Raw genomic sequence first — 27263 nt, 5'->3', positions numbered from 1 at the left:
TTGGAATAAGTGACACTCAGACAGGTTTTACAAATTAACGTGCGGAGAGAGAACTGGACAGGCGCCGTTCCTTCGCTTGACCTCAGTTGCTCTCGTCCGCCCTCCCGTAACACTGCTCTTTTATTGTGGTTACATGAATATGCATAGTTTCATTAACATATGACGTATACCTTGTGTGTGTGTGTGTGTGTGGAGTCGAGATATGATCCCGTGAAGACTCCCCAAAGCTGGTGCCAGGAGTCTAGCGGTCCATCTAAACAAAAGGCTCTTAGACTCAAACAGATATACGTGTGTTTGTTATACCATATATCAGCAAGAGAAGATACGGCCTCTCCTAGGAGACGTGTGATCTATGCCAGAACAATAATAATGAAAACATTCCTCAAGAGCTGGGCAGTTCTGAGACTGAGATGCACTCCAGGGCCTCCCCAGAGGCTGGGTTTCAGCCCCCAGCTGACTCTGGCCCCCTGGAGGTTAAGAAGCCAGCTGAGGACTGCACCCGGCTGTCACTGCCTAAGCAGAGTCAATGCTCTGCGCAGTCTGCTATATGTTTGCCAGAGGCCACTGTGCCTGCTGGTTCTGTTCTGTCCCCGCCAGAGGCCCGCGCGCCTGCTGGTTCTGTTCTGTCCCCGCCAGAGGCCCGCGAGCCTGCTGGTTCTGTTCTGTCCCCGCCAGAGGCCCGCGCGCCTGCTGGTTCTGTTTTGTTCCTGCCAGAGGCCCGCGCGCCTGCTGGTTCTGATCCGTCCCTGCCAGAGGCCCGTGAGCCTGCTGGTTCTGATCCGTTCCTGCCAGAGGCCCGTGCGCCTACTGGTTCTGACCTGTCCCTGCCAGAGGTCTCCGCACCCGCTGGTTCTGTTCTGTCTCTGCCAGGGGTCTCCGCACCTGCTGGTTCTGTCCTGTGTGTGCCAGGGGCCCCAGTGCCTACTGGATCTGAGACTGTTTTTGCTGGAGGGCCCGAGGAGCCCGTCCAGCCCCCTGCCTCGTCAGCTGGAGGGCCCAAGGAGCCCGTCCAGCCCCCTGTCTCGTCAGCTGGAGGGCCCGAGGAGCCCGTCCAGCCTCCTGCCTCGTCAGCTGGAGGTTCAGGAGAACCTAGCCAGCTTCCTGCCTCGTCATCTGCTTCATCCACGCCGCCTGCAGCAGCAGCCTCTTCATCCTCGCCAGCTGCAGCCTCTTCATCCTCGCCAGCTGCAGCCTCCGTGTCTTCGCTTTCAGCTTCGCCTGGTCCAGCCTCATCATCGGCTTCAGCGTCGCCTGCAGCGTCTCCGGCTTCCACACCGCCGCCAGCTGCAGCCTCATCATCCTCGCCAGCTTCAGCCTCATCATCCTCTTCATCCTCGCCAACTGCAGCCTCTTCATCCTCTCCAGCTGCAGCCTCCGTGTCTTCACCTTCAGCGTCGCCTGGTCCAGCTCCGGCTTCATCCGCGCCTGGTCCAGCCTCCGCTTCAGCTGCCTCATCCGCGTCTGGTCCAGCCTCCGCTCCGGCGTCATCTGCCTCATCCTTGCCTGGTCCAGCTCCGGATTCATCCGCCTCATCCTTGCCTGGTCCAGCTCCGGCTTCATCCGCCTCATCCTTGCCTGGTCCAGCTCCGGCTTCATCCGCCTCATCCTTGCCTGGTCCAGCCTCCGCTTCATCCGCCTCATCCGCGTCTGGTCCAGCCTGCGCTTCAGCCGCCTCATTCGCGTCTGGTCCAGCCTCCGCTTCAGCTGCCTCATCCGCATCTGGTCCAGCCTCCGTGTCTTCATCCTCGTCTGGTCCAGCTCCCGCATCAGCTCCAGCGTTGCCTGCAGCGGCCTCCTCTTCAGCCTCATCTGCTTCGTCTGCAGCGGCCTCATCCGCTTCGTCTGCAGCAGCCTCCTCATCTGCTCCAGCACCGCCTGCAGCAGCTTCAGCTTCACCCACGCCTGCAGCAGCTTCAGCTTCACCCACGCCTGCAGCAGCTTCAGCTTCACCCACGCCGTCGCCTGGCCCAGCTTCAGCCTCGTCTGCTTCACCCACGCTGTCGCCTGGCCCAGCTTCAGCCTCGTCTGCTTCAGCCTCGTCTTCGCCTGGCCCAGCTTCAGCCTCGTCTGGTCCTGCGGTTGCCACTCTGTCATTGGACCCAGCTCGGCCTGTTCCGCCTTGCCTCAGCCGGCCGTTTTCCAGGCCTCTAAGCTGGCATCATGGCCGTCAGGGACGGCCTCCGGACAGAGTTCGTCGCCGCCGCTGGCATCGCGGCCGACCTCCGGACCTGCCCTGTGGCCGCCACTGGCTTCCAAGTGGTCGGCCACCTGATTGGTTTTGCCTGCGCCGCCGCCGTTGCCGTGTGCACGGTCGGCCTCCAGAACTGTTTGCCCGTCGCCGCCATTGCCGTCCGCACGGTCGGCCCCCAGAGCTGTTTCCATGCCACTGCCTACTGCATGACTCGCCTTCGGACCTGCCCCGCTACCGCTGCTTTTCGCATGGTCGGCCTCCGGAACTGAACTGTTTTGGCCTCCTGTGCTGTCGGCCTCCGGGTCGGCCCCCTGAACTTGGCCATCTGGGCCTTTTTGGACTCGGTCCCTCCGTCCTGGACCCCCACCGCCCGCCCTGGTCGGGTCGTTTTCTGTTTTTTGGTTGTGTTTGTGTTTCTGTTGGGCTGTCTGGAGCCAGCCCTTGAGGGGGGGGGTACTGTCATGGTCCTGAGCCTGCCGACTCAGTGTTTTGTGTTTCCTTATGCTTTTGTTCATTCCGAGTATGTATTCTGTTGTGATTTGCCATTTGTTAGGTTTCTGTTCTTTGCCTGCCTGCCCCCACTTCTCTGTGTTCCCTCCGTCTGTCCATGGTGTGACACTGTTTGTTTGTGAATCTGTCTGTTTAGTTCAGTGTCTTGTCTGGTTCTGTGTTTAAGTTTCCTGTTTTATTGTGAAGGTCTCCGTCTGTTGTGAGTGTGTTCAGTTTACGTTTCCCCTGTCCCGTCAGCTCTGATTTCTCCCAGCTTTGTTGCCCTCCTGTTTCTCATTCCCTGATTACTGGTGTGTGTATTTAAGCCCTGTGTGTTCTCCTGCCTGTTGCCGGTTCGTCTGTGTTCCACGGTGTCCTGTTCCCCGTCCGTGTCTCTCTGCCTCTCACCCCATTCTGGTATCCTCTCAGGTTTGTTATTTAGTTTTCCCAGTTTAGGTTTGTTCTGTTCATTCTCTTCCCTCACTGCCTGTTTTTGCCTCTCCACCACTTGTAAATAAATGTCACTCGAATCATCAGTCACTGCCTGCATTTTGGGTCCTCCTTTCCTTTTTTTTTTTTTTCTTTCTTTTTTTTTTAAACCTGTCCCGTTTGGTTCTTTTGCCATCAGAATTATTGTCTAAAGGCGAAGAAAGATGCCCAACGGATTTACTTTACCAAATTGGACCATCCCAGCCTTGCCGTAATGGTCCATCTGATTTACCTTTATTGTTTATTTTATTTTCACTTGCTGAATACGGGACAGACTTGACTGGTGGAAAGAAAGGGGAGAAAGAAAGAGGGAAAGAAAAAAAAAAAACCTGAGAAGAGGGACGGGGAAAAAGGGCAGGGGGGCACTGCAAGACCTTACCATCACTGGGCTGTTTACGTTATCTGGGGTCAAAAAGAACAAGGTTTGTCACCAAGTCCATCCTTAAACAATTTTGTGTTTCTCTATAGTTACATTCTCTTGTTTGGGGGTCTTAATCATTTATAACTTTCTAGGTTAGGCAATAAAACAAAAACACGCTGACTACCTTCTGCTTATTAGAGAGTTCTACAACATAGAGTTAATTTGGTTCACAAGCATACATGATATCTCTAAAGCTAACTTAAACAAAATGAGAAAAGTATACATTTTACGGAAAACACCAACTCTGAACAAAAACATTTTCATGTCATAAATTCATGTCTTTCCGTTATAAAGCTAGCATAAAGCTATAAGAGTGCTTTTGTTAGCCCTGCATTCGGTTTGCCCCCCGTTTACCCTGACTCTCGCTCTATGGCTGCTGTATGCAAAGTAAATTGCCTCAAAAGATCTGCATATGTGTGCAATATGATCCAGAAAGGTAAAGTTACCTCTACAAATGTGTACAATGAGTGTGTTACTTTTGAAGATTCAAGAGCACCCGCTACACAAAACCTTTAACACATGTGAAGGAATCGCCTGAGACTGAATGATCACGTGGCATACCCACGTGACTTTCCGTGTAAACATCTCTTGCTAAAGCCTCACTTGCCTTTACGGTAGATTGTTAAAAGGCTTTCAGAAAAAACAGAGGTAAAGCCATCACCACTGGAAAAAAAGACAGATTAATGCATCTGCATTATGATGGTCATCTTCTGGGTCAAATAGGCCATTCAGAACAATACAAAAAGGTAATAACGGAAAAGTACTTTGTGTCTTCAGGAGATGGGGATAACTGTGTGAAAGTTGTAGATGACATTTCAAATCAAATCAAATCAAATCAAATCAAATCACCTTTATTGTCACGTCACATGTGCAGGTACACTGGTACAGTACATGCGAGTGAAATTCTTGTGTGCAAGCTTCACAAGCAACAGAGTTGTGCAAAATACAATAACAATTTCTATCATCTGCAATATTTGAAAGTAGCTACTGACACATTTCTAATTATCCAAAAGCTTTGTCACAAGGAGTCTTACTTCCAAATACCCCTTACATCATCCAGAATCGGACGCTACAGAGTTTGGCAGCTGAACAGCAGTCTTGGTATAAGAAAGCTCCATAATATTACTAGGAAATATTTTCTTTGTCCTGACACCAGAGCTTTCATTGTCATGCCTATTATACATAGCCAATAAAAATGAATCCGTTTGTTTTATCGGGCTTTAGAGCCAAGACAGTAATTCTTGCCTGTAGACATTTTTATTAATTAGTTATACTTAGGTTCAGTCAAAACGTCAATAAGTTTAATTAAAACATTTTTCCCCCTTTTTTATTGTTTTCCTATTTATCCTAGACAAGGCAACGAGACAATCAAAAAAAAAAGTAAACATGAAAGAGTGGTGCATTGTGCAGTTCAGTACTGGTGGTACAAAAACTGTCCCCACTTCCATCCCAGTGAGTCATGGCAAACATATGAATCAGTCAGGCTTCTCATAAGCCATGGTGGGTATTATCAGCTCATGTTTTATGATCATAATCATAACAAAATTCTTGGGTAATAATTTCTGTTTTACCTTACTTTATGTTTGTACTTTCAGACACATTTGAGGAAGCAGAAAGAAGTCTTCAGAAGTATCTGAGTGAATTCTGTGATATATCAGACCTACAGTCGGAAGAAGAAAGCCGGACCTACAGTGGTTTGCAAAAGTATTCGGTCCCCTTGAACTTTCCCACATTTTGTGACATAACAGCCACAAACATGAATCAGTTTTATTGGAATTCCACGTGAAAGACCAATACAAAGTGGTGTACACGTGAGAAGTGGAACGAAAATCATACATGATTCCAAACATTTCTTACACATAAATAACTGCAAAGTGGGGTGTGCGTAATTATTCAGCCCCCTTTGGTCTGAGTGCAGTCAGTTGCCCATAGACATTGCCTGATGAGTGCTAATGACTAAATAGAGTGCACCTGTGTGTAATCTAATGTCAGTACAAATACAGCTGCTCTGTGACGGCCTCAGAGGTTGTCTAAGAGAATATTGGGAGCAACAACACCATGAAGTCCAAAGAACACACCAGACAGGTCAGGGATAAAGTTATTGAGAAATTTAAAGCAGGCTTAGGCAACAAAAAGATTTCCCAAGCCTTGAACATCCCACGGAGCACTGTTCAAGCCATCATTCAGAAATGGAAGGAGTATGGCACAACTGTAAACCTACCAAGACAAGGCCGTCCACCTAAACTCACAGGCCGAACAAGGAGAGCGCTGATCAGAAATGCAGCCAAGAGGCCCATGGTGACTCTGGACGACCTGCAGAGATCTACAGCTCAGGTGGGGGGATCTGTCCATAGGACAACTATTAGTCGTGCACTGCACAAAGTTGGCCTTTATGGAAGAGTGGCAAGAAGAAAGCCATTGTTAACAGAAAACCATAAGAAGTCCCGTTTGCAGTTTGCCACAAGCCATGTGGGGGGGACAGCAAACATGTGGAAGAAGGTGCTCTGGTCAGATGAGACCAAAATGGAATTTTTTGGCCAAAATGCAAAACGCTATGTGTGGCGGAAAACTAACACTGCACATCACTCTGAACACACCATCCCCACTGTCAAATATGGTGGTGGCAGCATCATGCTCTGGGGGTGCTTCTCTTCAGCAGGGACAGGGAAGCTGGTCAGAGTTGATGGGAAGATGGATGGAGCCGAATACAGGGCAATCTTGGAAGAAAACCTCTTGGAGTCTGCAAAAGACTTGAGACTGGGGCGGAGGTTCACCTTCCAGCAGGACAACAACCCTAAACATAAAGCCAGGGCAACAATGGAATGGTTTAAAACAAAACATATCCATGTGTTAGAATGGCCCAGTCAAAGTCCAGATCTAAATCCAATCGAGAATCTGTGGCAAGATCTGAAAACTGCTGTTCACAAACGCTGTCCATCTAATCTGACTGAGCTGGAGCTGTTTTGCAAAGAAGAATGGGCAAAGATTTCAGTCTGTAGATGTGCAAAGCTGGTAGAGACATACCGTAAAAGACTGGCAGCTGTAATTGCAGCAAAAGGTGGTTCTACAAAGTATTGACTCAGGGGGCTGAATAATTACGCACACCCCACTTTGCAGTTATTTATTTGTATAAAATGTTTGGAATCATGTATGATTTTCGTTCCACTTCTCATGTGTACACCACTTTGTATTGGTCTTTCACGTGGAATTCCAATAAAATTGATTCATGTTTGTGGCTGTAATGTGACAAAATGTGGAAAAGTTCAAGGGGGCCGAATACTTTTGCAAGCTACTGTATCTTAAAAGACAGCCTAAGTAAAACTTTTTTCAAAATAATGATTTTCAATTTCAGCAATGTATGTTCTTCCCTTTTATACATTTGTATGGTACATGCATACAGTGATATAAAAACATATTATGGTTCAAAAATTTGAAATCACTCAAATATTATGTAAAGTATTTTTTTCTATCCAATAGTGTAAGTTTACAAAGACGTAAAAAAAAGTCATGAGTATATGTAATTTTGTCTTTCCATGACTTTGTACTTGAAATTGTTTTTGCTAAGAAATAAACAATGATTCAATATCAAATTCTGAAATTGTTTTAATATTAACAGAGGGTGCAAAAGTGATGTAAATTCAATTTCAGATTTCAATGTTGATTCAGTGGAATTGCCTGATATTGATTTAACATTGTTTCAATGAATATTTGCTATCTGGGATAAGATGGACCCATGTGACACAAGGGGTAAGGAAAAAGCAACAGTGGCCAGGCCATGATTTGCTAGTGCACCGGAAATTACTTTATAAGACCTAGCTTGCCTCTTACCTAACCCCGAACAAGCATCCCAGCTACATCAAGGATACACCAGATTTCCTGGCAAAAATCAGCAACCTTGACATCCCTGGGGACTCAATCCTATTCACCATAGACATTGATCTGGTTACAATGTAGGTGTAGTGACTATCAGAGATATAAGTGTTAAAAAAAAGAAAAGAAAGGGTTACAAAGATACAACAATCCTAATCCAGCTTTTAGAAATCAACCTAACCAGGAATGACTTTGAATTTAATGATGAATTCCATCTACAAATCAGTGGGGCAGCATTGGGCAAAACATTTGTGCCCTCGTATGCCAGTATTTTTATGGCTGATTGGAAGGAAACGGCATTAGCAAAATCCCCCCTGAAACTGTTATACTATTACAGGTATCTGGATGACATCTGGGGTGTCTGGACACATGACAAGGAAGCAAAACGTGCTCTTGGGAGACATTAAGTAACAGTAATAGTCATTGACCTGCTCAATAATCATCACAATCATCACAAGTAAAATACACAATGTACAAAAATTCTGTCAACTTCTTAGACATCATTACTTTTATAGGACCTCAGTTTCGAACGACAAACAAGCTGGACCTTAAGGTATATTTTAAAGACACAGACACACATGTAATTATTGGAAATGTACGATCTTTGCCCAATAAGATGGATGAGCTCACGTCGCTAACCTGGTCACAGAGGGAGTACCGGCAATGTAGCATCATGATGCTAACGGAGTCGTGGCTAACACCGCTAACTCCGGACACGAGCGTGACACTACCGGGATTCCAGCTGCTGCGAGCGGACAGGACGAGAGACAGCGGTAAGAGGAAAGGAGGGGGACTGGCAGCGTTTGTGAATGACAGATGGTGTAACCCTGGGCACATCACTGTAAAAGAACAACTCTGCAGCAGAGACATTGAGCTGTTAGCCGTTAGCATGCGTCCGTACTACCTGCCCCGGGAATTCTCGCATGTTATCGCGATAACACCGTATGTCCCCCCCTCAGCCAACGCGGATGCAGCATGTGACTCTCTCCACTCTGTGGTCAGCAGACTGCAAACACAATCTCCGAGAGCCCTTCTCATAATATCAGGGGACTTCAATCATGCCTCACTGGACTCCACACTGCCCACCTTCACCCAGTATGTGACCTGCCCAACCAGAGACAATAAAACACTGGACTTACTGTATGCCAATGCAGAAGAGGCATACAGTTCATCACCTCTCCCTCCCCTAGGCAGATCTGATCACAACCTGGTGCACCTTGTCCCTGTGTATGAGCCCTTAGTGCGCAGGGAGCCACCCGCACAGTGCAGAGATGGTCGGAGGAGAGCGAGGAGGCTCTTAAGGATTGTTTTGAGTCCACTGTGTGGGAGGTGATCTGTGACGACCACGGAGAGGACATCGACAGCCTTACTACATGCATTACTGACTATATTAATTTCTGTGTGGATAACACTGTACCTACCAGGACTGTACGGTGTTTCTCCAACAACAAACCTTGGATTACCCCAGAAATTAAAGCTGTCCTCAAGCAGAAGAGGAGGGCCTTCAAATCCAAAGACAAAGAGGAGTTGAAAATGGTGCAGAGAGAGCTGAGGGGACTGATAAGGAATGGGAAGGACAGCTACAGGCAAAAGATGGAGAACCAGCTTCAGCAAAATAACGTTGGTGAAGTCTGGAGAGGCCTCAGAACCATCTCAGGCCACAAACATCAGAACTCTCTGCCTGGGAGGGATGTGAGGTGGGCAAATGAACTGAATCATTTCTTCAACAGATTTGATTCAGCCATGAGGCAGTCTCCAACATCGGCTGCAGACTCACCCACCCCCACTGCTGCTGTTCCACCTCTGACACCTCAGACACTTCACACCTCCTCTATTCACCCTGCTCACCCCTCCCACCCCCAACAACAGCATCCAATACACACTCAACACAAGGCTCCAGCCTGTCTCTCTCAACCACCCAGGTTAGGAGGGAACTGAGGAGGATTAAAGCCAAGAAGGCAGCGGGTCCAGATGGCATCAGCTCGAGGGTCGTCAGGTCCTGCGCGGACCAACTGTGTGGGGTGATGGAGCACCTCTTCAACCTGAGCCTGAGGCTGGGGAGAGTCCCACAGCTCTGGAAAACCTCCTGTGTTGTACCAGTGCCAAAGACTTCACGCCCCAAGGACCTCAACAGCTACAGGCCGGTGGCTCTGACATCCCACCTGATGAAGACCCTGGAGCGGTTGGTCCTGGCTCAGCTTCGGCACCTGGTGAGCTCATCACTGGACCCACTTCAGTTTGCCTACCAACCTGGCATTGGAGCGGATGATGCCGTCATTCACCTCCTACATCGTTCCCTCGCTCACCTGGAGACCGCTGGGAGCACTGTGAGAATCATGTTCTTTGATTTCTCCAGTACCTTCAACACCATTCTTCCCTCAGTTCTGAAGGACAAGCTGGAGAACTCTGTAGTGGACCATCACCTCACTACCTGGATTCTGGACTACCTCACCGACCGACCACAGTATGTGAGGACTCAGGGCTGTGTGTCGGACAGGGTCGTCTGCAGTACGGGGGCCACACAGGGAACGGTTCTGGCTCCGTTCCTCTTCACCATCTACACTGCAGACTTCTCCCACAACTCCACTCAGTGCTTCCTGCAGAAGTTCTCTGATGACTCTGCAATAGTCGGCCTCATCACTGATGGGGACGACAGGGAGTACAGAGGACTGACTCAGGACTTTGTGGACTGGTGCCAGCTGAACTACCTCCAGATCAATGCCAGTAAAACCAAGGAGCTGGTGGTAGACTTCCGCAGGCACAAACATCCTCCACTGCAACCACTGAACATCCAAGGTATGGACATTGAGGCTGTGGACAGCTACAGGTACCTTGGTGTTCATCTGAACAGCAAACTGGACTGGACTCATAATTCAGACGCCCTCTACAGGAAAGGGCAGAGCACGCTGTACCTGCTGCGGAGACTCAGGTCGTTTGGAGTGGAGGGCCCACTCCTGAAGACCTTCTATGACTCTGTGGTGGCCTCAGCCATCTTTTATGGTGTGGTCTGCTGGGGCGGCAGCATCTCTGCTGGGGACAGGAAGAGACTGAACAGGCTGATCCGCAGGGCCAGCTCTGTTCTAGGATGCCCTCTGGACCCAGTGGAGGTGGTGAGTGACAGGAGAATGGTGGCTAAGCTGTCATCCCTGTTGGACAACATCTCCCACCCCATGCTGTGACAGCACTGAGCAGCTCCTTCAGTGGCAGGCTGTGGCACCCACGGTGTGGGACGGAGAGATTTCGCAGGTCTTTCTTCCCCACTGCTGTCAGACTCCACAACAAAGACTTCAACTGATCAAACACACACATCCACACATGTGCAATAACACTAATGTGCAATAATCTTTTCTGGCATCGTTGTATTTTTACTCAGTTGTATATAGCATTTGTATTCTATTTTTATCTTATTGTATATTTTATTCTATTTTATTCTACTGTATATAGTATTTTATTTTATTCTATTCTGTACAGTTGTGTACTGTATTTATTCTTATTTTATTTTATTCTAATTTTTGCTTCATAACTTTTGCACTGTCCACTTCCTGCTGTGACAAAACAAATTTCCCACGTGTGGGACTAATAAAGGTTATCTTATCTTATCTTATCTTATCTTATCTTATGCATTACTGTGTAAGATCAGCTTTTGCCGCTACATACATACAAGAACTAATTCGGTCACAATTGCTTCCTTTCCATAGGATTTGCAGCCAATCCCAATTACTTAGAAGCCACACGGACTTTGTTTCTAGTGTTAAGAAAAAGGGGTTATTGCCGTTCGTTCCTGAGAAACACTTACAAAACGTTCCAGAACCCCAAAAGCAAGGAGGATGAAAAAGAATATACGTTTATCACACTTGGTCTGTCAGACAGGAAGTTAAGGATCCAGCTGCAGAGGGAGCTGCTCAGTCCTAGATCCTGCAGTTTCCTGTCCAGCTTTGAGGGAACGATGGTATTGAATGCTGAGCTGTAGTCTACAAACAGCATTCTGACATACGTGTCTCTCTTCTCCAGGTGTGAGAGGGCGGTATGTAGTGTCAGGGCTATGGTATCTTCAGTGGACGTGTTGTGGTGGTATGCGAATTGTAGAGGGTCCAGTGAGTCGGGTAGTGCAGAGCAGATGAAGTCCCTGACCAGCTTCTCGAAGCATTTGCTCACGATGGGGGTCAGGGCTACAGGTCGCCAGTCGTTCAATGAGGAGATGGTGGAGGATTTGGGTACAGGGATGATGGTGGCCATTTAGAAGCAGGCTGGGACTACAGACAGAGAGAGGGAAAGGTTGAAGATGTGTGTAAACACTCCAGCCAGCTGAGCCGCGCATGACTTGAGGACGGGGCCAGGAATCCCGTCCGGATCAGTAGCTTTGCGTGCGTTCACCACGTTTGGCTACTTTGATCGTCTTCCGGAGTTGGCAATGTGCGTGTTTGTAGTCCAATGTGTTCGTGGAGGCAAAAGTGGTGTTCCGTGCCACCAGTGCCGTGCAAATATCTCTGTTAATCCAGGGTTTTTGATTTGGGAAGGATTTAACTGTTCTGGATGGGATGACATCTTCCACGCATTTCCTGATAAATCCGCAGACTGAGTCTGTGTACTCATCAATGTCATTAGTAGCCACGTGAAACATTTCCCGTTCCGCGTGATCAAAACAGTCCCGCAGCGTAGACTCTGATTGGTCTGACCTACGGTGCACCGCCCTCAGGGTTGGAGCTTCCTGTTTCAGCTTCTGCCTGTAGGCGGGCAGGAGCAGGATGGAGCGGTAATCTGATTGGCCGAATGGGGCATGGAGGAGGGCTTTGTACACATCCCGGAAGGAAGTGTAGCAGTGGTCAAATAGCCGGTCTCCACGAGTGTTAAAATTGATGTGTTGGTGGAGTTTTGGTGAAACTTTCTTCAGGTTTCCTTTGTTAAAGTCCCCGGTCATGATAAACACCGCCTCTGGATGTGCGGTTTCCTCGCTGATGATCGCGCTGTACAGTTCCGTGAGTGCTCGGTCAGTGTCGGCTTGTGGGGGAATGTAAACAGCCGTAATAATCACTGCTGTAAATTCTCTCGGTAGCCAGAATGGCTGGCACTTAATCATCAGGTACTCCAGGTCCGGTGAGCAGAAGGATTTGACCGGATGCACATTCGCATAATCACACCAGCTGTTGTTGATCATGAAACACACACCACTGCCTCTGCTTTTCCCAGTAAGGTCCTGTGACGTGTCCGCGTGGTGCACAGAGAACCCCGGTAGTTGTATTGCAGAGTCCGGTACCTTGTCCGATAGCCAGGTTTCTGTGAGGCAGGTCACGCAGCAGTCCCGCATCTCTCGCTGGAATGAGATCCGTGCCCGAAGCTCGCACAGCTTGTTGTCCAGAGACTGCACATTAGCCAGTAATAAACTGGGTAGCAGTGGTCTGTTAGTGCGCCGTCTCAGTCGAACCAGAACGCCAGATCTTCTCCCTCTGCGTCGGCGTTTGCGGCCTCCAGGGCCAGAGAACAAAGGCGTCTCAGGTGAGATGAATGGGGGTCTGCAAACGGAGGGTCCGTGTTGCAAAACTTGAACTCCGGAAAGTGATGAGAAAGTCCGTCTCTTATGTCCAGTAAGGTTTGTCGGTCGTACACAAGGAGACGTGCTACTCGTGAAAAAATAGGAAAAATAAACTTAAACACAAAAACCAGCTGTTGCTTGGGGGAGCTCGCGACGAGGTTGCCATACTCGGCGCCATCTTAAGGAAACAAAAAATTGATCATGAAGGTTGACCCGAAGGAAATTGGGTTAAGACTGCCGACCTTTTCCAGCGCCATCTTACCCTTCCGACCATACATACATTAGACAAACATTACATGGGGAAGACAGGTCAGAGAGGTATGACAATGGAAAATGCACAACATGAGGAAAGACAAAGAGAAAAAAAGAACTCCCCCCAGACTGAGCTCCAACAGGGAGATCAGTTTGAGAACAGAAAAAAAAACAGCTCAGCACATGAATCATCACGTCTCACAACGTAAAAGACATAAGCTTCGAAGGCGTGGGGTATGGGGGGGTGAGTGCAGATCTGTGTCAGTGTACATGCGTATGTGTGCGTGTGTGTGTGTGTGTGTGTGTGTGTGTGTGCTCTGTGTTCAACCAAGAGAAAGTGTCCGTTCACCCGGTTAAGCAAAAGTCAACAATCTTCGGTTGACGCGGGTGACCTTGAAGGAGGGACAAAGAGTTCTGACAACAATCCTGTTATCATAGAAGAATTTGTTGTTCCAGTCAGTTTCGACCTTGGCAGGCCTTCAGCTGGCGCCAGTGGGATAGCCGCATGAGTGAAGATGGTGAATGTTTAGGTTTAGTGCGAACAACTGCATCCAATTTTTACAGATGGTCTAATGTCCATCACTGGTCACCAATTCTCTCAATTCCAGTTGTTCTTCTCCAAGATGTTATCCATATTGTGTTCGAAACAGTCTGAGTACTCACAGCCCTGCCAATCGTCTATCATGTCGGCCAGCGTTGTGGGATTTTGAACAGCTGTAGCCGCTTCTTGATAAGAATTTAGCATTTCCCATTATACATCACTTATTGATTCCCTTTTCAATTCTCACTGGCTCCACTTTGAGAGTCTCCGCCATCTCTAAGCAGCATATCAAAACATTAAAATCATCCAAGTGAATTACATGCCACATGCTCAAATGTTTGTGCATTTTGGAGGCGTGTCCCCTCTTTGTTGTGATCAATGTTGGGCCATTACTCAAAAAATCATTATTACACGAAACACTTTTCTTAAAAGTAATGCAGTACTTCATTACTCCCAGGAGAAAGACATTGGTTATACTACTGGTTAATGTTATTCTGTAAAATGATGTGTCTCATAATCACCATTTAACAATATAAAGCTACAGCCCCACACACCAACACAGATCCCTGATGAGGACATGATCGTTCTCTTAGTTTTAGGTATGAACACAAATCAAAGATGAAAAATGGCACAAAGAGACTTTTTGGATTCTACTGTAGAAACATGAAGAGTTAGAAACGGCTGCAACCTGACTGCTCACTTTATCACGGTGCTTGTCTGGGGTCAACATTCACTCAGCTTTCATTCATTCTGGGCTCCTGGCTAGCTTAGTGTTAGCTGTCTGTGCATGAGCCAAAGTTGTGTTAACAGCATAACACAGGTGTTTCTCTCCTGCAGCAGACTCCACTTTATCATCACGCTCTCAGTAATGTCCATATCCACGCTGCAGACTGCACCACTATTTTAATCCTCTGACACGCGAACAGAAATCAGCTGATCGTAACGAGAGTGTAAGACAGAAGATTTCTTACAGCTGTTTGACAAACATACTCATCTATCAGGGCTGCAGAGTCTGTCCACCTCTTTGTCATTTATATAAAAGCAACAAGAGCACAAAGGAAACAACACAGTGACAGTGGGAGGACTGTGTGATTACTGTCATATTAATGTTCAGTGCAGGCTTCTGCTGAGCCGCTCTGTCTAATAATCATCTCAGCATTTTACAATAAAAGAGAATCTTTATTGTCAGCGTATATGTACAATGACATGATTATTGTAGATGAAACAGCAAAGCTGAAATCATTTGATGTCAGTTTAATGATTCAAATGTCTGTTAATGGTGGTGATTTTATAAAGAGCTGATATTTAGATCATTTACTGCTCTGGGTACATTTCTCTGTATGTACTGTGTTTTCTCCATATTTACACAAACAGAGAGAGATACTGTGAATGTGTTTCAGGCACACTGACAGATATGAATGATAAATGTCCTCATGAGGAGACGAGGACAGGCAGCAGCTCTGAGAGCTGAAAGAACAACAGCAGCTTAGTGAATGAAACAGCAGCTGGAGCAGATCGTGTCAGAGCTTTGTCATAAACAGGACGAGCTGTTAATGTCATAGAATTGTCAGCTGTATGAAGAAGGCTTATGGTTATTTAATGGCAAACGTTCAAACTGAACTAAACAGTCACAGATTCATGTAGTGACTGTGTGCTCAACGTTACAAGACTATTAATAATGATACATTTGTTCTAACAAGCTCTCTGAAACTGATCTTTGTATTTTTCCATGTAACACAGTGGAGTATGAAACATGCACACAGTTTAATAAAACTGTAAAATGATAAAAATGTTTTACAAACTCAGACTAATTTGTTAACACAGCCTGTCAGGAACAGCTATTTACTGCTGTGTAGAAATGTACATGTACCATTAGATGTTATTTGAATGATGTCATTGTGTACTTTTACAGTTTCATGTACAGTTAGCATTTATGGTTGGCTGTTGTATCCTGTACACTGTTAAAGGTGTCCAGTCTTTGGGGAGGAAACAGCTGTGATGTTGCTCCACTGTCACAAACACACAAGTACATGAAGTACATGAAGTACATGAAGTACACAAGTGAAAGAGCCGCTGCTTTGTTGGATTCCACAGACACACTCTGTATGTTAAAGGCTCACACACACACACACACACACACACACACACACATGCACGTGTGGCACTATGTTAAAGACAGAGACATGAAAATAGTAGCCCCCCATTTTATTTTATACTCAAAGACACTTTCTTTTAGTAAGGCCACTGCAATGTCAGTTTTACTGTTGTATAAGTTCCGCCAGCAGGGGGCGCTCGGTCCTGTACGCATACGTAGCTGACCTACACTAGAAGAAGTAGTGTCAGTGGAAGAGGCAGTGCGACCGAAGAGAAGTGATTGTCTTATTTTTCTGTTTTTACAGGTAAGCTGGGTGGTTGATTCGCCACGAATGTTAAGCTAAAGAGCTAATTTCCAAGTTGGTCCAGTTGTTAGCCTTTGCCGATCCAAGTGTTAGACTGTACCGAAACTCTGAGCTCGGTGCAGGTATTTTTGGGTTAAAGTCACAATATATATATTTTGCACAATAAGAGAAAATGTGAATTGCTTTATGTTTAGTTCATGTAAAAATATGTTAAGAAAAACATTTATTTGAAAGAGATCTAGTTTAATAAATACAGTTAAGAAGACAGGTTCATAAATAGATTAAAACAGTAGTAAAAACAATATAAAACTGTAATCAGAGTTCACTATGTTATTCATGTGTATAGTAAAATGTATTTTTGTGATTTAAGCAGTTTATCAAGTGGTGCATATGAATATGAAACTGTCATGGCTGGGTCTGTGACCCAGCATTTTGAGTTCATTATATATTGTGTATTTCTGTTTTTAGTATGGGGATATGTTAAGTTCTTGTTCTTGCATTATTAGTTAGAACTTAAGGCTTCATGTTTTGTCATTTATCGTTTGGGTTAAGCTCATCTAGCTCCTGTAAAACCCCTAAGTGGTTCAGCCTTAGTTTTGTTATTGATCCCCACATTTCCCCTTTCCCTGGGCTTTGGTCTCACCTGCCATTTGTGTTTCATGTCTCATGTGTCAAGCCCATGTTGTTTGGTCTGCCTCATCATGTTTCCTGTGTTATGTTGTAAGAGTCCAGTATGTTCTTTGTTCATTGTATTTAGGTTCCCTTCCCCTGCCTTGTTATTAGGTTCATGTGTGTCAGTGGTGTTCAATGTTCCCATTGTTGTTTATTGTGTCATGTTTCTGGTTGATGCTGTCATGCCTGTCTTGTCATGTTTTTCTGTTTATTTTGAAAGTCCAGTTTTCATGTCATTGTGTTTGAGTTTACATATCCTGTGCATCGTTATGTTCATCCTTGTCAGCTGTTTCCTCATGTGTCTCGACTTCCCCTGATCACCTCATGTGTGTATTTAAGTCCTCTGTTTTCTATGTTTTGTTGTCAGGTCGTCTGTTTGCATCCCCACAGTGTTTCGTCATAGTTTACTCAATGTTCATAGTTTTGTCTTAGTGTTTTCACTGAGTTTCTTAGTCGTTTGGTTTTCTGAGTGTTCACAGTTTTCTTAGTTTTCATAGCTTCATGTTTTTCTCATGTGCCAACATCCAAATAAAGGATCGTCTTCTGTTCAGCCAGCAACTCCGCCTTTTAGTGTCTGCTTCTGGGTCCTGTAAACTAAACTTATCGGCGCACCCCACCGTGACAGAAACTGTATAAGTTACTTGTATAAAGTAATGTTTGCTACACTAGAAGAAGTAGTGTCAGTGGTGAAGAGGCAGCGTACGGCCTGCGCGCCAAAGAGAACTGATTGTCATATTTTTCTGTTTTTACAGTTTTTCTGTAAAAATAAGTATGTTGCACGGGAGATGAGTTGGCCCAACATTTCAGCGGTGTAACACACGCATTATGTTTCTTTCTTTTATTTCCGTGGACGTCACTTGCCAGCTGTCACTGAACGTCTCCCAAGAGCACGTTTTGCTTTTTTAATGTTTTGCCCACTTGCACCATTTTGTTTTTGCCTAAACCTGCACAAAGACAGAAAAATGGCATAAGGCCAGTCTCAGGGGTGCATTCACAGCACTATATTTTCCATTCTGCCTGTTATTAATAATGAAGCATGTTATTAAAGAAGCATTAATAATACTGGAGCTGTTAACACACACACACATACACACATGTGAGCAGAAAAAGTATCTTTATTAAAATGCAGGTTGAAACCTCAGGACCAGCCACACCTTCTTCAAACTGTGAGACGAAGAATAAAAGTTAGTAAAAGCTCAAAGTTGGTCCTTTTCATTGATGCTGTGAACATGAACGTGTGTGAAAGGTGTACTTGTGTGTTATTACAGCTTCTTACCTGCAGCTCACGAGACAAACATGTATTGGGTCTCAGCCTGGTCACCTGACAGAAACATGGTAGAAAAACATGAAAGTGTCATTTCTCTGTGTCCCACTGATGGAAACATCAGCTTGTATGAACTGTTCAGTCTGATGGATCCTCTGAAGTGTGTCAGTGTGCTGTTGGAGTAAAGCTTAGCTAGACTTGGACCTGGTTGGTAGTAGTCATAGATCTTGACCACGGCTGGCTTCAGGTTGTCCACTGGGAGCTCCTGGATGATGTCTAAGCTGTGGTTGATGGGCGTGTCCTTTGGTAACTGGACGAGACAGAAACAATCGCAGACACAGTTTGTACCAAAGATCATCATCTGGTGTCCCCACGGTGACTTTCACTTACCTCCTCTAAGTACACCAGAACATGATCCTCCTTTTGTTCAACACGACTCACCAGGAGGCCATGTTTGAGCTGTGAGGAGATGACATCATTTTTATTATTATCATCACAATTATCACATGAGACACACTCGTTGGTAGAATCTGTCTAATTACTCACACTCTTCAAAGACTCGGGGTCTGGGGAAAATCCAGAGAGCATTTTGATGTCCAGGATCACCATGTTTGTAGTTTTCTCCTTTCCACTGTACCTGTGTTTGAACAGTGTGATTATACTGACCTGTGTGCACACTTGCTTTTCATCTACCAGCAGTTCCTCCACACGGGTAAAGAGCACTCCTCTAACCTGTCACATACTTACAGCGATTGTATTTGCACAGTGAATTTGGGTCTAGCAGATTCACTGGTGGTGTTGACCTCTAGTTGGACTTTCACACTGAGAGTGGTGACATCAGCAGGTGTTGGGATGTTGTAGGTGGCAGAAATCTGGGAAGCACACTTGGGTCACGTGTGGAACAGAACTAATCACACCTCAGTGCACCCTGCTGTCACTGCTCTACACCATGACACATATTTGCACACATACTTTTATATTCATACCTATATGTCTATATTCATCTTAATATGAGTATCTCTGTTATATCTACACTCATTTTATACGAGTGCTTGATGTTTGTTGTATATTTGCTGCAATGACAACTCATTTTCCCTCTGGTATAAATAGTTTCCCTGATTCTGATACAGACAGAAAGTTCATTTATTTTTGCTCAGTTCTCTAATTTAGTTTGAAATAGCATTGTCCTTTCTACAGTTATTACTGCCAGGTCTAATGTCTTTATTGTGTATGAAAATACATGTGCAAGATGAGCTTTATTACATGTGGAAATGCTAATGCTCTCTAAAGTTTTATAAGTAAAAAGAAAAAGAAGAAAGCCTTTCTCTGACATCAACCAGGAGCTTGTCACATGATGCTGTCACTGACCTGCACTGAAGCACATGCAGTGCCCTTCACCTCCAGGCTGTATTTTCCTGACACGTCCTGCAGCGCCTCCTCCTGGTAGAGCAGTTTGTTGCTCTGATTTACATCAAATGTCAGCTGACTGCTGGGAGCCTGAACTGTCACTGTGCTCCAACCTTCAGGACTGAACACCAGAGTGGAGTAGAGAGCCAGAGCCTGAAGAGCCACCACCGTGTCCTACAGGATGGATGCATTGTGGTTAACACACACAGCATATGTCTCCATATTACATGGACTTAAGTGGAATAGACATTAAGTTAAAACTGCCCGTGTCACTTTGAAACCCTCTCACAAAAGAGATCCTTAATCTCAAGTTTTCCAATTTTCACTTCCTGGTTAAATAAACGTTAAACAGGTTAAAATATCTTTAACTGAGAATTATCAAAGTATAGAAATTACAGGTATAAACTTGCAGGTGATCTGTTATTTACAGGCTGTTACGTGTAGTTGGTGTACAGAAGTCTGAGGTAACATTGCTATTCTGTTAAAACAATGAATTTTTAGACAAAACTTAAATGTCATATTCTAACTAAAGAATAAAAACATCCCTGCCTGGCTAAAACAAATCTGTTTTACATATCTGATAGAAAAATGAAAGCTTCAGTATTATTTCTTCTGTCTCTGATTTTGTCTAAGACTGTATATGAACTCAAAGATGAGCTTCATGCTGTTCGGGTGGTGTAGTACCTGAGTGGAGGAGAAGCCTCCATAATAGTTCTGCTGCCCAGTCAGCCACCTGATAATACCAGAGGCATATCCCAGATCCTCAGCAGTCGGGGAGGCGCTGAGTTTGGCCAACAGCACATAAGAACTGATCTCCACTGACAGGGAGGCTGATGTTTCTGCTGCTGTCTGAGACCAGTAGAGGAAACCTCCTACAAACACAATAACAGTCACAGTTATGCTAATAAAGCCTGAATGATGTCCTGCTAAAGGATGACTGACCTTCTCTCACTGCAACTGTGTCTAAGTGCTGCAGAAGGTGAGCTCGGGTCTCCACGTCTCCTGCCAGAGTGAACACATAGGCCAGCAGAGCTGTAGTGTAGGTGTTGCTCAGGTCACTGAGAGACTGCTTGAGACAAGCCAGGCTCTTGTTCATCACAGGATCCTTTAAAAGATCAAAACAAAGAACTTCAATGGAAAAACAGAAATCTTCTTTCATTAAACCCAGTATGAGAAGAATAGGAGGCAGTTTTCCTGATTTAGTCACTCAAAACATCAGCGTGATAATAGAAAGTGGCAGATGTGGGAAAACACAGCAATTAGAGGAAAGTACAGATCAAGCAAAGAGTGGAGCAATCTTCTAGTAGTATTTACAATATAAAGAACATATTGAAAAAAACACAGTACAGGTTGGGTGGTGATACAAGTTCTTGCTGGTGAGAGTTCAGGTATGTGGATGACACCTGGGTGAAAATCAATTCTCAGGACGTTCCACAATTCACAGATCACATTAACTAGGTGGACCGACACATCAAATTCACCAGGGAGGATATGAAAAGTGTCAGGTTAGCCTTCTTAGACTGTGAGATTTCCATCAGTAATGGGGGACATTTAAAAGCTGATGTGTACCTTAATCCTAAGCTCCAGCCGATCCAGGAGAGAAGGACAACTGCTGCCTAAGTGAAAACCTGTAGTGATCCCGTACGTGTCAGAAGTATCAGAACAGCTGAGGCGCATTTTTTTCTAAACACTGTGTCTCTGTGGCTTTTAAACCCCAAAACACGCTGCGCCAAAAATTGGTCCACCCTGACACAAACAGAGTAACATAGTGTACGCTGTTAAGTTCCAGGAGGATTGCCAGGATCTATACATCGGGGAAATCGAACAACCTCTGGCTAAGAGGATAGTACAACACAGAAGAGCTACCTCGTCAGGCCAGGACTCTGCAGTCTATTTACACCTACAGGCCAGTGGACACTATTTCAAGGATGAGGATGTACACATCCTGGACAGGGAGGAACGCTGGTTTGAGCGTGTGATCAAGGAGGCCATTTACGTGAAAAAGGAAAGACCATCTCTGAATCGAGGAGGGGGCCAAAGCTGTTATTGCAGCCATTCCCAAACTCTCTGTGAATGGTACTCATGGCCATTGATCAGTGGTCTTTGATCAGTGGGTTTTGGTCAGTGGTTGTTGATCAATGGTCATGAGATTTTGCATAATTATGATTAAAGAACTGACCTCCCAGCCCATTGTTCCCTCAGTGGGCTGGTTTTAGTCATTATGCAAATGTACTGTTTATAAGATTGGGGAAACCTGCAGTCAGCTGAGACTGAAGAACTCACCTGGATGAGTGACGAAACGTTTCTCCCACTGAAAACGTGCAGATGAACAGAATCAACTTTTTGGGGTATATGTAATATATATATTAGATTGTATATTATATTGTTGGTTTATACACTTTTGTGTATGTATGTATATATGCATACCGGCTCGGACATCGCCCAGATCAACTATTGGAACAAGAAGGCATTGGTGGGCAAGAGATGAAAATAGGGCGTTGTTGGAATGCTACTATACAACTAACCCTGGCGGAAAGGGTTACATGAATAGGATGAGGGACCTATGGAATCTTCGATACCCAGCATCCACATTGACGGTGAAACAACTAATAGCTCAGTGTTCCAACATTTGAAAAAAGGGAATTGCTCTCACAGCTAGAGATTGACGAGGTACAACACAAATGCTACGGCAAGGGGGAGCCAGGACGACAGGTCAGGGGGCAGATGTCATCACCTCCACCCGAGATTTGTACCAAGCCCCAAGTGCTATAGTGCGAGAAGAACTGACCTGAAAGATAAGATCATGGCAAAACTTGAAACCTGGATCCCCCGTTGCTGGACTGCATGTACTGTACCAGTGTACCTGCACATGTGACGTGACAATAAAAGTGATTTGATTTGATTTGATTTGGTTACCAAGATGGTAACCATTTGGTTACCAAGATGGTAACCAAATGGTGAAGATCTCCTAGATGATGTAAATGCGATACATACAGCCACAATTATCGAGACTAACAAGCTGATCTACACAACAGCAGCAGTGATCAGAGAGATGCTTGGCTACAGGTTGAACAGCCACAAGGAGAAGGAGACTAGAGGCTAAGATCAAGGAGGGAGGTTAGCCAACTATCGGAGCTGCAGAAAGGTGTGACAAAGATGGTGCCCAAGAAGAAGTATAGCAAGCTGTCCATGGAAACTGCCAAGCAACGACTAACAGCCTTTGCCAGCACCTTGCCATACACTAGTATGGCTCACGCCTACTGGCGGAAAAAGCTGACTGCACTCCATGAGCGTCTGGCAGCACAAATGAACCAGCTGTTAGTTGACGAGAGACACCCGGAATGGCTAACTGTAGGGCAGACAGTCCTGAAGGGATCGGTCCCATCCAACTAGGCCAGACAGTCTTGAAGGGATCGGTCCCATTGGTCCCATCCAACTACTGACCAATAACCTGCCTCAGTACCACATGGAAGCTCCTGTCAGGCATCATAGCGGCTAAGATGAACAGACACATGTTTCTGTGCCCCACTCATTGGCAAGAATACAAGAGGTGCAAAACACCAGCTACTTGTAACAATCAGCCGAGACTGCCTGGATTGATTACAAGAAGGCCTATGACTCAGTGCCCCACAGCTGGATCCTGGAATGCCTAGACCTGTACAAGATCAACAGGACTCTAAGAGCCTTCATCAAAAACTCAATGGGGATGTGGCATACAACACTAGAGGCCAACTTCAAGCCCATAGCACAATCACCATCTACCAAGGAGATGCTCTGTCCCTACGGATACTGACTACAGAATGGAGCAGTTGTCAGCCATCTCCTGTACATGGATGACATCAAGCTGTATGTCAAGAGTGAACGAGACATCGATTCACTGATCCACACCACCAGGATATACAGCAATGACATTGGAATGTCATTTGGACTGGAGAAATGTAGTCAGATGATAACAAAGAGTCAGAACTGAGGGAATTGAACTATCAGAAGGCAACATTGCAGACATAGAGGACAGCTACAAGTACTTGGGGATCCAACAGAGAAATGGGAACCACAAAGAGGCTGCTGGGAAAGCTGCAACCACCAAGTACCTGCAGAGGGTCAGGCAAATCCTGAGGAGTCACAGGATCTGGCCTATCAAAACCTACGGCCTGCCCGTCATCAGGTACCCTGCTGGGATAATAAGCTGGCAAAAGCCACTGACATCAAGACAGGGAGGTTCCTGACAATGCATGGAGGATTTCACCCCAAGTCCCACATGCTAAATGGAAGGAAGGACGCCGGGGACTGGTGAGTGTCAGCACCACATTCCATGATGAAATAACGAATATCCACGAGTACGAGGAAGATGGCCCCAACTGACCGAGTGCTCAGTGAATACCTCAGGCAGCAGAAACTCAAGAAAGAGGAGGAAGGCAAAGAACCATCATGGAAGGACAGGCCCATGCACAGTATGTACCACCGGCAGATAGAGGAAGTAGATGATATCCAGAAACCCTACCAGTGGCTGGACAAAGCTGGACTGAAAGACAGCACAGAGGCACTAATCATAACAGCACAGGAACAAGCTCTGAGCACAAGATCCATAGAGGCTGGGGTCTATCACACCAGGCAAGACCCCAGGTGCAGGCTGTGTAAAGATGCCCCTGAGACATAACTTACCAGCCGGGTGCAAGATGCTAGCAGGCAAGGCATACATGGAAAGCCATAACCAAGTGGCCAACATAGTATACAGAAAAATCTGTACAGAGTATGGACCCAAGGTCCAAATGGGAGACGCTCCCTAAAGTGGTGGAGAATGACCGAGCTAAGATCCTGTGGGACTACCAGATACAGACAGACAAAATGGTGGTGGTTAACCAACCGGACATAGTAGTGGTAGACAAACAGAAGAAGACGGCTGTAGTGATTGATGTAGCGGTTCCGAACGACAACAACATCAGGAAGTAGGGACAGGAGAAGCTCGAGAAATGCTAAGGGCTCAGAGAAGAGCTCAGGAAGATGTGGAGGGTGACGGTAACGGTAACTTGATGCATGTTCCATATAAGAGTGCCAATAGAAATAGCAAAAGTGAGCTGTGTCATCTGGTGATGTTGGCTGGTAGTGAGACCAGCTTATGTGTAGGGACTGCTTGAACCTAACTCCATGGCTCAGCAGGACAAACTCTACTGCTTTTTTTGTTAAATACCTTGATATTCTTTGAGTCTACTCACATGTTGGGATGTATTCATTTCCAAGAAGGCAGCTGTAACGTACGCACTGAGAGTCACTTCATCAGATACACCACCCTGTCAGCAGAAGACATCATAGACACTTATCATCAATGCACCAACATTCAGGGATATGAAGTCATGAAAATGATTTTTAGCTGCATGTGGTTTTAGTATCATGAATGTCTTGATGCATGTTCAAACATCCAGCTAAAGAGTTGAACAAGAAATTGATATTGTTCATCTGGACATTGTATTTCCAGTGAGATGGATGTTTCTTCACCTCGGGTTTCCCCAAACTTATAAACAGTTTGTGTAGTCATCTACTAATCAGAAGGCTGATGGTTTGATTCCCAGCTGCTCCAGCCTGCATGCCAAACATTTGTGGGCAAGATACTAATCCCAAGTTGGTCTCTGGTGCATACTTTGTATTTTGTATAAATATGTGTGAATACTACATAGAAGGCAGTGCTGGTGTGAATGGAGCAAGATGTATGGAAATTATTTCTTAAATAAAATAATAGAATGTACTGGTGTTAGCTATTACAGTATTTAATACAGTGTTTTCCATGTATGCATGACATTATTAATAAAGTTTGTTAAAGTGCGTCCACACTGGAGGCTGTTTCCACAGTCTAACAGCAAAGAACTGCAGGTTACCTTCATTCTGTTATTGAAGAGTTTCCCAGACTTTTCAAAACAGCCATTTTCTTGTTGTTTATGTTGCAGCCAGGACTTAGACTCTTCGATCTTTCTGGGATCAATATAGACGAAAGACTGAGCTTTGGCAAAACTTCTTACCACAAACGCAGTCAGCCTGACAAAAAGAAAACAACACTTACACGTCTTACAACGATGGAAATGTTTGGCTGTGAGGTCACATTAAGAGAAAGAAATACTGATCATTTTGAAAATAAAGTTGAAATTTCAAGATTAAATTTGAAAATGTATTTTGAGAAAAAAGCCAAAATGTGGGCGAGTTATTTCAGGACAAACTGCCACGGTTGCTTTACCCTCTGAATTAGTGAAATCCTACTTCAGACTCAGTTTTAGTAACAAGGAAGGAACTGATGTCACTTGTAGCAAATAAAAACCGTGTGGCAGTAAGTATAAGTACACTGAAAAGCAGAAAGTGGTGCAGAAATCTGCATGTGGTTAGATTTGTATAAAAGGAAATAGCTGCTAATGCACAGATGCAAGGATACCGATGGTTACACGCTCGTGGAATAAAGAGGATCTATGCTGTATCACAAGACGACTGATTTATTTCACTACATCTACTCAAGGCATTTTATACAGGGTATAGCAGTCGTTTGAAACAACAACTGTAATCATTTTAACTGTTTTCTTAGATTTGAATTTGACTTTTTTCACAAAACAGTATTAAGACTTTAATATTGAAATAGTATTTAGACTTTTTTTTAAGTAGAATTACAACTTTAATCTTTAATAAAATTTGACTTTATTCTAATAATGATCAATAACATTTTTTATGTGGCTCTAATGCTCCTTCCTACCTACTAAATTACACAGTATTAACCAAAAGTTATTGGTAATGTTATCATAGTCAAAGGATTAAATGGAGAATTATTTAAAGTATTAGAGGTAGACATGTTTATGTTATTAATGCTCTCTGGTTTATGACATGTTTGATCAGTGATGTTCTCACCAAGTGTTTCCTGGTCCTGTTCCAAATGTGGTGTAAGCACCATCAGCACTTTTGTAGTTGAGCTGTCTTTGGTATCCTGTAACAACAGGGACACAATGATCGAGACATTGTTGCTATGGTGATGATTGGACTCCATTTGTTTATGGATCTGCATGTGTACATCAAGATTTGGGAAATTCTACGACTCTTGCTGACAGATGAGGAAAAAGACACATTTGACCCAAAACTGTGGCTAATGTTCTGCCTCATGTCGGCTTGTTTCTTGAACCGTGTGTGTTGAAGTGATTCAAATGATTTCCTTCTTAGAGGAAACAATAAAAACTTGCCACTGGTGAGGAAGTTAGTAGCTTTTTCCATGATGGCTGTGGTGAGCTGCTGTGTGCCTTTCAGGTAGTGGAGGATGTAGATGTTGGGGGCCAGGAGAGCCATGTTCTGCTCCCCACATCCATACGGCATCTGCAGCAATCCATCCAGGTTCTTCAGAGCCCGGCCGAGGATGTCACCTGATCAAAAACACTGATTCACTAAAACTAACAAAACTAGTGTAAAACAACTTTGTATTATTGGGCAAAGATAACCTGAATAATTTCAATATGTAATTTTAAGTGATGATTTCATTTGCTGAGCGAAAAAACATCCAAACTGAAAATCGTAGATTTACTGTGATTAACCAAATATTTCTGAGAAGACTGAGTTTCATTTCACCAACCAGACCCAGACCTGATTAAGGCCAGACCTGCTGGATCAAGAAATCACTCAAGTACGATCTGTTTGACAAAGGGAAGCAGGCTAAAAGAAACACGTCGTTGCCATGATTGAAAGAAATTCAAAAATAGGCGAGAAGTCTTGAGATCTATCA

At 45.0% G+C, this 27263-nt stretch overlaps 1 protein-coding gene across 1 annotated transcript in view; it reads right to left on the bottom strand.

Annotated features, from left to right (window-relative positions):
- Positions 1 to 17951: 17951 nt before the first annotated feature.
- The window catches only part of LOC116333143 (alpha-2-macroglobulin-like), a 38953-nt gene continuing 29641 nt past the window's right edge, over positions 17952 to 27263 (bottom strand). The window contains exons 25-37 of the mRNA XM_039609203.1: positions 26731 to 26907; positions 26405 to 26480; positions 25396 to 25552; positions 24739 to 24813; positions 20468 to 20630; positions 20210 to 20397; positions 19487 to 19699; positions 18866 to 18990; positions 18665 to 18755; positions 18509 to 18577; positions 18323 to 18428; positions 18131 to 18175; positions 17952 to 18018 (exon numbers count right to left, since the gene is read on the bottom strand). Coding sequence (XP_039465137.1) covers positions 18138 to 18175; positions 18323 to 18428; positions 18509 to 18577; positions 18665 to 18755; positions 18866 to 18990; positions 19487 to 19699; positions 20210 to 20397; positions 20468 to 20630; positions 24739 to 24813; positions 25396 to 25552; positions 26405 to 26480; positions 26731 to 26907 — 1478 coding nt within the window. The 3' untranslated portion in view covers positions 17952 to 18018; positions 18131 to 18137. The remainder of the gene's footprint in view (positions 18019 to 18130; positions 18176 to 18322; positions 18429 to 18508; positions 18578 to 18664; positions 18756 to 18865; positions 18991 to 19486; positions 19700 to 20209; positions 20398 to 20467; positions 20631 to 24738; positions 24814 to 25395; positions 25553 to 26404; positions 26481 to 26730; positions 26908 to 27263) is intronic.

This window comes from Oreochromis aureus, linkage group 3 (genome assembly GCF_013358895.1).
Source record: "Oreochromis aureus strain Israel breed Guangdong linkage group 3, ZZ_aureus, whole genome shotgun sequence".
Classification (NCBI taxonomy): Eukaryota; Metazoa; Chordata; class Actinopteri; order Cichliformes; family Cichlidae; genus Oreochromis; species Oreochromis aureus.
The sequence above is the reverse complement of the archived record's forward strand: the minus strand, read 5'-3'. Positions and strand labels throughout refer to the sequence as shown.